This window comes from Merops nubicus, unplaced genomic scaffold, assembly GCF_000691845.1.
Source record: "Merops nubicus isolate BGI_N331 unplaced genomic scaffold, ASM69184v1 scaffold2319, whole genome shotgun sequence".
Taxonomy (NCBI): domain Eukaryota; kingdom Metazoa; phylum Chordata; class Aves; order Coraciiformes; family Meropidae; genus Merops; species Merops nubicus.
Genome location: NW_008632825.1, coordinates 892 through 16571, shown reverse-complemented (window position 1 = coordinate 16571; position 15680 = coordinate 892). Strand labels below are relative to the sequence as shown.

Sequence of the window (15680 nt, the reverse complement as noted above, 5' to 3'; positions counted from 1 at the left end):
TCATAGAATCATTAAGGCTGGAGAAGACTTCTAAGATCAAGTCTAACCATCACCCAACACTACCATGACTTTTAAACCATGTCCCCAAGTGCCGTATCTACACGTTTTTTTTAACACCTCCAGGGATGATGACTCCACCACCTCCCTGGGCAGCCCGTTCCAGTGCCTCACCACTCTTTCAGGAAAGAAATTCTTCCTAATATCCAATGTAAAATTCCCCTGGCACAACTTGAGGCCATTTCTTCTTGTCCTGTTACTAGTAACCTGGGAAAAGAGACCAACATCCACCTCACTACAACCTCCTTTCAGGTAGTTGTAAAGAGCAATAAGGTCTCCTCTCAGCCTCCCCTTCTCCAGACAAAACCACCCCAGTTCCCTCAGACACTTCTCATAAGACATGTTCCTCAGACCCTTCACCAGCTTTGTTGCCCTTCTCTGGACCCGTTCCAGCACCTCAAAGACTTTCTTACACTGTGATGCCCAAAACTGAACACAGTACTCCAGCTGTGACCTCACCAGTGCTGAGTACAGGGGCACGATATCCTCCCTGCTCCTGCTATAGAGTAATGTTTTTATTAGACTCACACAACCCAAGTTTCAGTCTGCCATACAGTGGCATGGAGGACACGGTACCCAAGCAGCTGGCTGAACAAAGTAGAAACCTACACTGAGCTTCATGACTTTTTGCCATGGGATTAGCATAGGGATTAGAAGCAGGGAGCTTCTCCTTCATCTGGGGAACAGTGGAGACATACAGGGCTCAGAGGAAACGAAGGGGCAGCAGGTGTGGGGGGCCATGCATTAATGGCACTGCCGGGGAGGGGAGCTGGTCGCCTTGTAGGGCTTTCCTAGCTGGAGGAGGGATGGAGCCTTTCTTGTGCTAAGGGCAGCCACCGTGCCGTGCTTCACTCCTCACCGGTGAGTATTCTCAGATGAGAGGTCAAGAAAATAAGACCAAATCTCTACCATTCTTTGAATAAAGTATCATGAACAGCTAAATCCAGCTAGCCCTGCTTGAGTGGAGTAAAAATCACCTTATGCATGCTGAGATACACACAGCCAGTGGAGGGCGGCTAAGGCCACCAGGACCTGGCCTCCTACAGACACCTGCCAACAGCAGGCATTGTGCAGCCAGGTGACAGCAGCAAAGGGGACAGGAGTCAACGGGAAGAAAGAAACAACAAAAACCCAGGGAAACAACATAGAGAAAATTGCACCTTTTCTCACCAGGCTACTTCTGAACTACAGCTCATTTCAGGCAGTTCAGAGAAAGCTGAGCTGGGGCTACCTGGTTTTGCTAGAGAAGCCACATGATCAGGACTGTTTAGTTCCCAGTTTTCAATCACACAGCTGGGGAATGGGAGCTGGTTTTGACTACCAGGAGCACTAGAACAAGGAGTCTGCATGCACATTCTGGTAACCCTTACAGCCACATACAGCATGCTCTACAAATGGCCCCCAAACTTGTTGTTTAAGCTGAAAGACACTTCCTTTTTAAGCTGTATGACATTAACAGACCTGTATGCACATAGATGCCATCGCAGAGAGCAGCTTGTCCAGCATTTTCAAAGGAGACCCAGCTGTAATAACTACTCAATTCCCACCAGAACTGATCACAGAAAATTTGTGCCAGCCCTACAACAATAAATGTCTTAGCTTCCTTAAGATTTCATAATATTTCTGATCAGATTATTAAGATTTCATAATATTTTCACCTCTGAGTGAAAGCAGGGTGCTGATGCAGCCAGTCTGTGCACACTTGTGTTTAAACTCTGCACAGGTCTTAACATAAAATAGTCTCCAGAGTTGCAGAGAAAAACACTTAACACCACTGAGCAGCAACATAGGACAGCCTTGGTATTGAGAAACAAGAATCTTTAATAGGAAAAGTGAATCTGCATATATAAAACCCAAAACACAAAATATAACATGGAATTAAGTGATGCTTCACATGAAGTTAAGCTATAAATATATGTACATATTTGTGCATATATATGTTTTATATATCTAAGAAAATGTTAATGCTAGTCAATAGATAATACACACTCAGTGAAGTACAGTAAAATGTGGATTCTTTTACAGACAGATTTATTGAATGTATGTAAGATGAAAAAGGAAAGAATACCTTAAGATCATTAATTGAAAATGTAAAGAGTCCAATAGAAAAAAAAGAAAAAAAAAAGTAACGTTTATCCACAGGAGCTGAGAATGTAAAATCAATGTAGCTGTGCAAGAAGGAGAACAATAGTGTTTGTCTGAAGTTATTGTTTCTTGTCATTGTGTTCGGAAGAAAGGGTGTGTAAAAGGTCAGACAAGTACCGTTGCCTCACACAACACATCAGCAGAGAACTGAACAGAATGTTTTCAGATAGGCAGTACTGGGGGGTTGAGGAGGAGGAAAAGACTGTATCTGATATAGTAAAGAGAAACAGGCTGGGTTCTCATGAAAACAGTTTCAAACTGCCCAAAGCCATGCAGGCTGCCTGTAGCTGAAATGGAGTGAGCACAAATACAGGCAAAGCTCTGGGTGCTTACAGTTTTCAGCATCACAAGTGTTGCCTGGACCATCTTCCAGAAGAACTGAAAACCAGCAGGGTTAAAATCCTGGTATCTTGTCTAAACTTGCTCTTTTGCTAATGTACAGGTCTCCTGAGAGAAGTCTAAAGAAATCCTTTAAAAAGAAGTCCTCTTCTTCTCCCCACCCTTTGCTTTATCTTCCCCATACTTCAGAGAGTTGGCCATGATCTCTTTCAAGCAGGGGTGTTCCTTTAAAAAATCTTCAGAGGATCTGGAGTTATGAACATTATTGTCTTCTCTGCTGAAGTAACTGCACTGGTGAGAGGCTGTGAAATGATTTGGTCTGACCCATTGTTGTGGTGGTCATCCATCCTTCTACTGCTCTGGTCACTTAGTACCTCCTCTGCATCCTAAAGCCCTCAGGCTCCCGTGATACTTCATACTATAGAGAATTTGGACAAGAAAAGAAAAGGAATAAAGTGTAGCTATGGGTCAGAAAACCCTTCCTCAGAATAGCTTAGCATGTAGCACGCTGCAGGGGATAGCCCTCTCCCTCTGTGACACACCAGCCCTCAAAGAAAACCAAACAGGCAGATTTTCATCACTGACAAGCTGAAACACTTGGAAAGTTAGAAAAGAGGCAATCCATGTGAGTCTGATCAATCAACTAACTAAATAGATGTTTTTCTTCTCTTTAACTGGTAGCTTTTTAAAAGCAAGGTTGGTCTGGTTTGGTTTTTTGTTGGTTTTGTTTTGTTTTATTTTTAAACACCAGGTGTTGCTTCTGTCATGGTTTAGGCCTCAATTCTGCAAAACACATAAATGTATTACAATTAAAGAGATTTTCTTCACTAAACGGGTAGTTTCTTGCACCACAGAGGTGGAGCTAAAATGCCATTTAAACGAGGTTTGAATGCACAACGTGCTTCCTATTGACTGGATGGGTGCAGGACCAGCAGGCAGATCCCATCCCATCCCAGCACTGCTCAGGCCCTCGGGCAGCTGCAGAGGCCCTCCCAGGCTGCCGTGGGCAGTGGCAGGGCAGGTGGCAGGACACCACTGCCAGCTCAGGCTGACTGGGGATCTTGCGTGAGGCTGCAGCTGGCAAGTGCCACTGCAGCACCTACCGACACTACAGCTGCCTTAAAAGAGGCACAGAGGGTAAGAGCCCGTGACTCTCATGTGTGTGCTCAGTGCTGAGGGATGGGTTCTGTCAGTGCAGACCAATGTCCTACAGCACAGCAGACCACTGGGCAGCTGAACGATTGCTTTGACACTTGCTTTTCATATTTTCCTCCTGTGGCTGAAGGATTACTACTGGGGCTTTATTAAGGTCTTCATAAGACAAGTGCTGATCTCTGTATTGAGGGCAATTTTTTCAGCTGCAGCTACAGTTGTTTGGTTGACTTTATAGTACTTTGCCCTTCTAGATCAAGGGAGACTGGACAGAGTGGAGTTTAGATTCTAGCAATGTCTGTAGCCCACAACACTTCACTTCAGGAACACAATTCCAGAAGGCCTGTGTGAAACACTTACCAGATCATCATAATCCCTTTCAGGATAACAATCTCTATGTGCAGAACGCATCTCATATGGGTTATTTGGCTGATATCCTGTGTTTACGTGGCCAGAAGTGGTCTGGACTCTGGGGAATATTGTGGTCTGTCTATCATCAGAGGGATTTGAGTTGGAATATCTTGATTTTATCAGGCTCTTCTTCTCTGGATCTTGTTTGTGTTTGGCTCTTCAGGGGAAATGAAAGAACAAAGGAGGTTTTGAAAGATTTTTTTAGTGTGCCTTACTTATTAAGTCCAGCTTACTGAGTTGTCCACTCTCACCTTATTTTGAATGTTTAGTCCAATTCTGAAACATGCAACAGATTTTTCTAGTATACCTATTGCAAAAACCTTGTTATCAGTGATAGAGTACAAAGTTTGGCATCTCTTATCACAGATGGGGCTACATTGCTGAGAGAGAGAAAGGAGGACTTTGGCCTCTTTCAGCTAGTTCCTAGACTGAAGGAGTTTCCTTAATCACCACTAGCTCTAACTGACCATTCAGAGAAAGAAATGAGGTATTCATTAGGCCCTGTTAGGAAAAGTTATCCTTGTGCCTACAGCTACACCTGGACGCTCAAACAATGTGTTTGAGTTTTCTGTGATCAGAAGTCCCTATATCTCACATGCACTCAGCACCAGCTTGTGCCCCTGCTGTGCCTGGTCTTGTAGGCATCTTTACCTGGGCTGTGCAAAGAGCAAAGGCAGAGGAGCTGCTTGAGTGTTTCTATGTTTATTCTGTAGAGAGAAGTGAGGAGGTGCAACTGAAATTGGGAATTTTCCAGTACACCAGGAATAGCAAGCTTTAACGAGATGCTTGGCTGGAAATGCCACCTGTACTGAGCTGAAAGGAGCATGTCAGGCATGAGGGTCAATCTCAGCTTCTCTCATCCAGATACCATATCAGTACTGGCTAGGGCAGGGTTAGGGTTAATGGGTCAGATGTGTATTTTGAAGACTTGGCTGAAGCTTTCATAGTTGAATCACAGGAACAGAATAAATACTTCTGGGAAGAGCAGACAGGCAAAGCCAAATTCTAATGGCTACATGACTTAAATGAACTTGTCTGCCTCACTAGGCATGCAACCACACTCACAGCCTGGCCCCTCGCTAAATTTCTGATTATTTGTCTATAAATATGCAGAAATGCAGCTTCTATTCAATTGTAAGGAGCAATCTTACCTTACTGCAACAACGGAGACTGCTATCACTAAACACAGGATAATGGCTCCAAACACTGTACCCACTATTATAAGGATGAGTTCACTATCTGGAAAAAAAACCCCACCACCACAAAACAAACAAGAAATACTGATTGAAAACTCATGGTAAATATGGAAGGAAGGCAGGAAGGCAAGCAGGAAGGAAGGAAGATGTTATTCATTCCCAGGCTCCTGGTGCTGTCTCTGTGCGACTGTTTATGGACACAGAAAGACATAAATTAAGGAACTGAACTGTATTAAAGAGTGTCTCTTCTAGATGGCTATTTTGATCTTCACTCAGATTTCTAATCCCATGCACTGAATGGCTTCACAGAGTTACAGCTGAGGGACAGGAACAACTAGGAACATGTAGGGGTTGCTTAAGCTAGTATTGCTGCTAAAACATGTAGTTAGGTGTCACATAGGCTCTTTCCATGCTCTAGGCACATAAAGCACACTGATTTGAGGTATCTATCATACGGCACTATGAACACTGCATAAATATCCCATGTGTGAAAAAATGTTGGTCAAGGAAATTATGTTTTTACTGATCTTGCTGCAGAACCAGCATGACTAATGGAAGAAGACATGGATTCTATCTTTCTTCAGCTGAGAATGGAATTGCCACTAAAACCTAGTCTTAGCTCTGCATAGTCGTGGTAAGGAAAAACAAACCTATTGTGTCCTTCAGGGCATAATTTCAAGATAAGGATGTGAAGACTGTGTCTCTTGAGCTACCCATCCTTACTGGTTGTACCTACTTGAAGGTCCTAGTCTGGATTTATGTGTTTGCCATTTAATACACCAAATGCCTGTACTGGAGACACACAACATGAAACAACAAAGAGTGCCACTGCCAGCAGAACAGCCCAGCACATTGAATCCCAGGAGCATACATCAAGACAAAAAGGAATATGATTTCTCAAAAGAATATTATGCCAAACACATGTAAAGTGTTCCTGGCTATTGCTCAGCAAACTTTTTACATCAGTACCCAGCAAAAGCCATATGGAAAAGATGAGGATATTAATGGAGTCTATGATTAGCAGGTCCCAAATTCGTGTTTAAATTCATAATGTATTGATTTTGTGCCGATTTAGCATTTTCTCTTTATTTTAAATGAAAACAGCCTCAAAATTCCCAAAACTTTCTCTAGAAAAATGTTTCATATGATGAAAAATATCCTTCCTACCAAACATTTACACCTGACAAGATTCACTGTGCTGCACTACAACTACCATTGGTCAATCTCCAAAACTTTTAGGCAAAACCAGAAAAAAATACTTGACACAGACACGTTAAATGTGTAAGTTTAAGAATGCAGTAGTGTGAGACTCTAAAGGGACACATGAGGATATAGATTTTACTAAAATAAAGCCAAAGCAGTTGTGAGAAGTGAAGAACCATAACTATTTGATTTTCAGCCTGCCTTTGACTGTATTAGATGTTCTGAGTTTAGGCACATGCAAACACTAGAAGGCATGAAGAACGTCCTCTCCTAAACTCTGTGATGGTGCAAACTGGATAAGGTGCAGCGAACAGCTGCAAAACTGACTCAGAAAAGGGAAAAATATTTGGAAGGCCCATCTGGTTAGCTTGTCCAGATGATTACAATTATGGGATAACACAGTTAGGGCCATCATCTCTTCACTGGTACAGGGTACCAGATACAATGCAGTGCTTGCAAGGTAAAGCACAAACAAGAACCAGTGGTTGGATATTAAAGCAGAAACATTTCAAATGAGAGCAATCCACTAATGTTTTAATAGAAGGATTGATTAATTACAGGAGAAACAAATCAGTTAGTGGAACTGAGTTCAGCATTCATGTATTTAGCTGAGGACTTAATGCTTTTCTGTCAAATAACCTCTGCTTGACTTAAAACTCCTGGGCTTAATGCAGAGGTCATTAGAGAAAATGCTGCTGAATCTGTCTGAATGTGAGTTACAAGAAGGACTTTTCATGCCAGGCAACAGTGGAATTTCACTCTTTTTTTTTTCCCCTAACATTATCCTGCTATTAGTACAGGATTGTGGCACTCCTAAAGGTTACTACTTGTTATTTTTTTTTATCTCAGGCAGATTAAACATTAACAGATATTTTTCTGTGCTTAAAAATTATGTTTTTCCATAATTAAAAGTCAGAGATTCTTGTACTTACTGTTATTGCAGTCATCCCCAGAGTAGCCCACGGGACAACTACATGTGAGAAAAAAGAGGAAAGATAAGAAAGAAAATAAGATTAAGCAGATGATCACAAAACAGTAGTATATTTCCACCTTTTATCAGCTATTTAATGTGGTTATAGGTTTCCTCTTTAATGCTATCTTAAGATTAAATTCTTTAGTTTCACTGTTAGAATGAAACAATCCAAGATTTTCAGAATGAGTTGCAAGCTGTCCACTTAAAATTTCAGGGTTTTAGCCTGAAAAATGTTTAAGGGGCCTAATGTCTCCAAAGAAATAAGTCTTACACCTCTGAGACACTTGGAATTTCTCCCACTGTCTTTATCAAAAGCTTCAATATAAGGTTTATAAGGACTGGCATATCTTTATCTCCTTCCCATACTAGTTTCTTGTAATTAAAATATATTGACTTTATGGTAAAAAGTGTTCTGTGTGCAGCAGCAATAACCACACAAAATGCTGAATTAGTGGATATGGGGAGTAAGGTCCCTCTGCTTATCCATAAGAGTGGGGCACAACCAGTCACTCACTCCACTTCACGAGCAAAGAACACTGCTCTGTTATCATCCTGAGCTGACAAAAATGCCCACAGAGAGAAAACCAAGACAAAATAACATAGGGCTGAAAGTTATCAGGAAACAGAGTCCCCACTGATATCAGTGGAAACTTTCCAGGGATTTGAGGCAAGTCTTGCTCAAATGCCTGTTGCTTACTAAACTCTTCAGCATGCCAGTTTCCATGGTGCAATTACTCTGAAGGAATAGTTTATGTTTATGTGGGCAACCCGCAAAATAAGCATGAGGTAGTGTATCCTCTTCACTGACTCACAGATGACCTTGACTTTCCTCTGAGGTGCTATGAATGCAGAACAACAGCTAATGCCAAGTGGCTAAAATGTTATAACTTGTGACACCCTGGGAATGTGTCCACCTGCTAACCACCTTCAGCACCTCTCTGATTCACATAGCTGCAGCCTGTTCTTCTAGATCGAGGGTGACCTCGTGTTACGTGTTCTTCTTCCCTATCTTTGCCTAGAACACAAGAACGCAAGAAAAAGCTGAGTACTCACGCTACACATTTTCCATCCTTATTTTTGAAGTTAATCATGCATTTGCATCTTGGAATCCCATTTTCTTTTACACAGTTCTTGTTTTCTACTGCAGAACAGTTTGCACAGTCTGTATTTTCAGAGAGAAAAAATACAGAATGGATAGAACTTAGCCCACAAACAATCAACATTGGAGAAAATACCCCTCCTTTTTTTTTTGCTTGTTTGTTGTTTTGTTGTTGTTGTTGTTGTTGAAATGCACTGTAAACACACACAACTTCGTTATGCTCCAAAGCACCAGAATGCCTTATTTAGGGCTATACGTTTGGAGGTCAGAAACGGAAATACAAAGCACAAAATTAAAAATAATCCATCTTTGTTTAAAACCAGCCAGCTTCATCACGGTGGAAATCTGGCTAGGGTGCATCTTACAAGACACAAGCACTGACCTGCAGCTTGATCTCACAGCAGATGATTTGTATTGAAATGGATTTAAAACTGGAGCAGATTTGGACAGGTTAGGGGCTGTAAGGGCCTAAACCGGTTTGCCTCTCACTGGCCTTTATCGTAGCTAACTTTTATGATTTTATCAGAAGTGTTTGCCATATTCGATGTTTTTCTTAAAAAATCTTGTATCTTAGACTTCTTTTCTGAAGTATGAAAATTTTAGTTTTTATAAGAAGAAAATAAGGCACATCTCAGGCTGTGGAGGGTAGCTAGAAACATAAAGATTAGTCATTAAAAGATACAAAACTAGCAATCCAATAAACCCCTGAAAACTAACAGTTCCTAAACATCATACAAATCATTCTTCCCACAAAAACCTGTCTAAACACGGGTAATGGAATCCTAATACTATCAACAAGGCACAGAGCTTTAACAGATCATTACAGTGCATCATGAGACTTCCAGCTCTGTCAGCACCTTCCTAGTTGCCTCCAGGTAACATGAAGAATTTATTCCCAAAAGATATCTTAGTAGAGAAGGCTGTGAATATAGCATTCAAACTGTTCCCTCCTTTACCCATTTAGGTTCTAGTTCTTAATGAGATTTAACAAGGCATTTAAAGAGTTGCCCACTCAGTAGTTCCAGTGATAATTTTCTTAGGCTTTAGTAGTTTATTCTACTGGAATAGAATTACAGATGCATTTGAAGTGAAATGTGAGAATGTGTTTCTATGGCTTTATTAATAGGGTACAGATTCCCTGATTTTTAGAGGTCAGCATACTTGCAGAGTACCCTCTTCAAAAAGGAACAGAGACAGGGAATAACTAGATCAGCCTTTCCTGAACAGATAAAGCAGCGAGATTCTTACCTGAACAGGAACGATCATCCCACTCTGTCTTTGAGAAACCGCTTCTGCATTCACATTTTGGAAACTCCTTTTCTTCGCATTTTGTGGTTTCTTTATCACAAAAACTATCACAATGGGTTTCACCTTTAAAAGAGAAACAGTCAGGAGGCAAACCTGAGTGCTAATAATATCATTTCATAGAAAACAGTGTACCTGTTCAGTAAATCATAGATCAATTATTTAGCAATTCTGGAAAAAAAAACCCTTTTAAGTCCTTTTTATAGGACATTAATACTGCAGGCATTTGGACTAGCCCTTTCTTTGCCCTTGCTCTTCACCAGTTATTATTTCCATCATATCTGCTGACCTGTTTCTCAGCCTCCTATAACTGCCTCCAAACCTTCCTGCCCCCTCATCCACGAAGAGGGAAATTTTAAGTTCATATTCCAAACAGTGACTTTCTGACTCACCTTAAAAAAATTATAGAAAAACTCCAGCACTAGTCCCTGAGTTTTTTCTACAACTGAACTATGAGGCCCAGGTCTCACACAGTTTGGCACAGACATATTTATGGGCATGTAGCTCACTTCATGAGAAATATTAGTATGTTATTTGCCCAGCATGTTGCTGTTTAGATCCATGTCCAGTGGTGGGAATGGTTTAGAAACCTTAATGGGTGACTTGCAGTGGAGGGACAGGATTGCACTGGTGCTTTGTAAGCTTTGAGGTTTTCTCTATTTCACCCTCATGTTTAGAACCAGTGCAAAAGGAATGTCATGGCTAAGGTGGATACAGTCATCTTCAGAGACCATGGTCTTCTTTAATTATTAGCTACACCTCTTGCAAAAGCTGATTTCAAAATAGAAGCATATTAAAAAATCCATATTTTATTTAGAAAATCATTCTCCAAGTCTTGCACTTCTAGTAACACAAGACTTTACTGGTTTAGACCAATGAATCACTTATCTCAGTAGCTAATCAGTGAGGCCTGATTTCAACTACCATGGTTAATTATGGAAGAAGTCTAAACAGAGTTTCATCCTATTTTGACAATTAAATATGGGCTTATTATCAGAAGCACAGTATATATCCGTGTATACTTTGTTTAAAATTTGTTTAAAACAGGTTTAAATCAATATGCCATTGTTTACTTTGGAATATGTATTTTCTTTCTCTTCTTTACACAGGACGTAGAAAGCTTTAATAAGACAAAAAAAAAAAAAAAAAAAGCCTAGCACTGAATGGCTGAGTTGCCAAAATTCCTTAAGATTGAACATTCAGCTCCTTAAAATCAAAATGCTTATTCTTCAATGGGCTTTGCTGCACACAGAAATCTTCTAACCAGCTTTGACCATAGGAACCTTTGTTTCTGCTGATTCTCTGCTTCCACAGTAAGGAATTACATACCTCTGTAACTATAGACATCTGGGAAACGTTGTGTTGCATTATTTATTACATGAGTAACTGTTTCATTCTCTACAGTTGAGTTCTCCGTAAACAGGTTTATCACTGTTATATCCACTGAAGAAGCTCTGCTTTTTTGAAGTCTGAAAAGTACAGATAGCATCATTTTAAAGTCTCACATAATCCATATGGATAGCAATCTAGATGCAAAGACTAGAGAAGGTTTTTTTCTGCCAGACCTCCCTCTCTCCCCGAGTGTTTTTCATCCTACAACGCAGGTAGCTGCTAGGACATCCGAAAATGAGATTAAGTTTTGTTTAGGAAGACATTAATGGCCATCTTTCCAGTAGACCCAAGTATAAACAGGTAGCTGGTAAGCAAAGGCTGTTGGATTTAATGGTAACAACATCACTCCTCTGTGTGCTGCTGGCATGCAATTAGTATTTTTTTACTGGGCTAACCTGGAGCCAGCTGCAGTGTGGAGGACCTCAGTCTGCTAGACCTTAACTTTTACACTCTCACTTCAGCCTGTGATATCATCCACGCATGACATGGAGAACCCACCCTGGAGCACGGTGAGGATAATCCAGGGAATGACCACAATGAATTCAGAAGGTTTTGTTTGCAACATAGAGATATCTTGCTAACTGCATGCTGGTGGGGTTGGGTTCAGCTGGACAGGAAAGTCCCTGGGGTGAGGTGGAGAACAGGTGTGACTACCCTGCTCTTCAGCTGAACTTCAGGCTGCTGAGATATGCACACAAATACATTTAAGTATTTAAATTGTTGTAGTGCCTTAAGATATTACTGTGCCCCATGTGTTTGTCACAGCTGCTCTGCTGGAAGTTACTGTCCTCGCAACTTTGCTAGAACAACAGTTTGCCTAATCAATGTCTACCTAGATCAGCAAAGGGCCTATGCCCACAGCTAGCATCACCACAGCCCATTCAATGACATCTTTGCTCAGCCTTCCATCAGAAGAAACGAGCAGATGCACAGTGAGATGCAGTTGCCTTCTGTAACAATGGCGTTTCTTTAATTAAACTGGAACTCCAAGCTGGACCTGTTCATAGACACTATGGAGCTGTCTCAGACAGTCCACTTCATAGACATATTGTAAATCCATGGGGTAAAAATGGGACTAGCATCCCAGAAAGTTTAAAAATGTGAAAAGAATGAGCTTCTTTAGCAGGAGGTATACCAATCTGAACTCATTCCATAACCTTTCTTGAACTGAGTACTCCATGGGAAACAGATTAAAAGGGGGTGTGTGGGAAGCATGTACCATGCAAAAACCAAACTGGCAAACTTACTGAACTTTCATGATGACAGTCTCTTTGAAGTCTGTGTAATTGCTGAAGACAGACTCAAACTACAAAAGATAAATTAATTGGAGTTAAAGGCAAGCAGAAACATAGACCAAAATGCCATGAAGTTCTGAGGCTCCAGCTGTAAAGCTTTAGTCCAGAACACACTGTCACGGGCAGAAATAAAGCATGATGATCTGTCATATCCACTATGCAAAGTATTGCAGAAGAGAAGCAGTGGGGTAGGGCTGTAGAACAGGGAGTATGGGAAAGCAGTGGAAGGATGAAGAGACCTAAGCTGAATGAGTGTAAGGCAGTGCAGTAGGGTTGGCTGGCTGGGTAGCTACAGCAACCCCCTGGAGACCCAATGCTTAGAAGGGCATCTCTGCAGTACCAGCCTGTGTGCAAGTAGAGGGAACGGGGAGGAGCAGGCATCCTTACAGATGGCGTGTGCCTCTAAGATGCAGTGAAGTGGGATTGTCAGAGGTTGATTTTCAGGGAGAATCACAGCACTGATGTAAGCACTGGGGGTCAGATCAATAGAAAAGTCACTGCTCTCCCTCATCCTGTGTGAAGCAGGGAACAACTGCTGGAAGCAACTGCTGGAAGCAGCTGCCTCCAGCTGCCACACAAACAGGAGGCACCATGATAAAAGGATAAGATGTCTAAGTCAACTGAAATAAAAGATAAACCATCCTTCTTTGTAATAAAATAGAAATTATTTTCTATGCTATTCTCACTTTAGCATACATATCTATTCTAATGTGTCAAGTCATGCTCTTCTGTAGCCAAAACATGAAAAAATGTTAGACAAAAAATTGAGGAAAATAGTTTTTAACATTCTGGAGAGACAATTTTTCATTGCTTTCTGATAAAACATTCATAGGAAGAGATATAATAACATTAAGAAGTTGATAATAATTTTTTATGTATTCTGATTAATATTTAGTGAATATTTTTTGATCAGCTGTCTGGTAGATTTGAATACCTCTTCTTTCTTGCTTCCAGAAAACAACATAAGCAAATCCACTTGTTTCAACATGGCAGTATAAATTAAACAGTTCATCTTATTTCTCCAGGAAATCCACAGCCAGATTCTATCTATAGTCCTAGAACATGCAAAATGTGTAATATCCACTAATAGCATTAAAATACTCATACTGGTATGCTTATGGAAGAGGCTTAATATTTAGGTATTTGGACACAGCTGGACAGCCATTCTGAAGTTTGTGCAGTGTGGAAATGTCAACTTTCTTAAAAAAAAAAAATTGTTCATTTTTACTCATAACACTGAGTATTACTGAGCACGCAGCAAACAGTGGAGATCAGAAACTAAGTGAGTTGAAAAACTTTGCTCAGCTCCATGGTTTCTGGAGAGGGAATGGTAAAAGAGGCAAAGCAATTTATGTGAGAACTTCCCAGAATAGAAGCAGTGCTAAAATGCAGATATTACTTATTTCAGGTATATTACTTCAGCAAGAGTCATGCAGATACTCATCTGAGGGCAGAAATCAAGTCTTTTTTGAACAGGTCTAAACACGTGTGAAGCATTCTTTGAAAGGAGTAGATTTGTCAGGTGAAACTCTTCTAGGTACCCCACTGAAGGCAGAGTGTATCCCCTCTGTCTGCAGGACACTGACGATAGCAGTAAATATACAGAAAAAAAAAAAAAAAAAAAAAAAAACCATTGTCACTTACAAAGTTTGTTATGTTTTGGAACACCTCTTCATACTCCATGGTATTTACAATTTCAACATCATCTCCGTAAGTTTCTTTCAGTGTGATGACCCCTGGGAATACTTTCCCTGGAATGAGAAGAGAGAATATCAATTAATTAGAAAGCAATTAAGTAAGTCAGGTTTCACATTGGAGTTCTCCAGCCTTCAGAGATGAGGAAACAAAACACAGAAATCAAGCAGTGCTATATTTCATATGCTAGAGGAATCATCAGGGGACAAATATTTGCTCAATCAGTTAGCCACAATGGGGGATGTACTCTGGCTAACTGGGAAGCAGGCAGGATCCTGGCCTCAACCAAACTGGCTAGACTGTGAAACATAAAAACATTAAACTGTAAGCATGGCCTGAAGCTAACAAAGCACTCCAGCTGAGGCCTTGGAGCATTTAGTGAGAAAATACCTATATCAATGTCTCCAAGTCTACAGCCACAAAGCAGCTAATGTGGTTCACTGTATCTGAGAAAGCAATTCAGAGTCTTTAGGCTCACAAGTAAATTTGAGAATCCTGCTTGCTGACACTTAAATAAGAAGCTGCACGTGCTTGGCCTTCAGCAGCATCTCAGAGATGCATCTCAACAGGGCTGGTGAGTGTTCAGCAATAGGGAAAACCAAGCTGGTTGTTCAGAGGTCTTCATGGGTTTAAGCCTTTTTAAATCCTGGCCACTAATATTATGTTAGGTTTACACATGCATTTTTTTCCTGCTTTTTAAAAAATTTAGTCTCCAGGACCCCTGGCAGAGAGTTCCCCTGCTTTTCTTAGCACATTAACCTCTTTGGCCATTACTGTTTTGTGAGATAACAAGCTAGGTCATCATAACAGTGACCATCTGAAAAGCTAGTCATTATTCTGCACTCACTTGCCCAGTCTGATTATGTTCTCAGTTATAACAAGAGAACAGGGGATATAGGAAGACAAATTCACCTGATTACTTACCTGTTAAGCAACTAAAAATATAGATTTCCCTTCTGCAACTCACCTCTGAGACAATTCTTGTTGTTATAGTAGTATCCATAGTGGCACAGGCAGGTATAATTGCTGAATAGTTGAACACATCTAGCCACTTCTCCACAAGTGTCTCTATCACAATAGTTCCCTGATAGAAAGATGGAAGATATCGATATCAGCATTTCTATGAAATTGCTATGGTCAATTCATGTATAAAGTAGTGCATATATTTAATAGTTCATATATATATCTACTGAAGGAATCTACCAGGTATGTTTTATAGGGGATAGATGGAGTTAAAGAGTACATGGAGCTGCACAATCCAACAGGGTATCACAGTGACAACATAGAGTAAGGCTAAAATTCATTATTTGTTATACTTAGCATTCACAGTTTCACTCTACTTAACACAACTAAAACCAAAATGAACAAAAATATACAGTGAGGCTGGCCAAAATCAGTGACAAAGTTAGAAAAAGGCA

The 15680-nt window shown here is 40.6% G+C and overlaps 1 protein-coding gene across 1 annotated transcript; it reads right to left on the bottom strand.

The window, feature by feature from the left end:
* Positions 1–4008: 4008 nt before the first annotated feature.
* On the bottom strand, positions 4009–15346 carry MUC13 (mucin 13, cell surface associated; the record flags this gene model as incomplete). Its single annotated transcript, XM_008948003.1, has 9 exons — positions 4009–4261; positions 5256–5343; positions 7436–7473; positions 8530–8638; positions 9824–9946; positions 11210–11349; positions 12520–12578; positions 14212–14318; positions 15230–15346. Coding segments are annotated over 9 exons (1034 nt in total), but the record flags the coding sequence as incomplete, so codon positions are not given.
* Between the last annotated feature and the right edge of the window lie 334 nt (positions 15347–15680).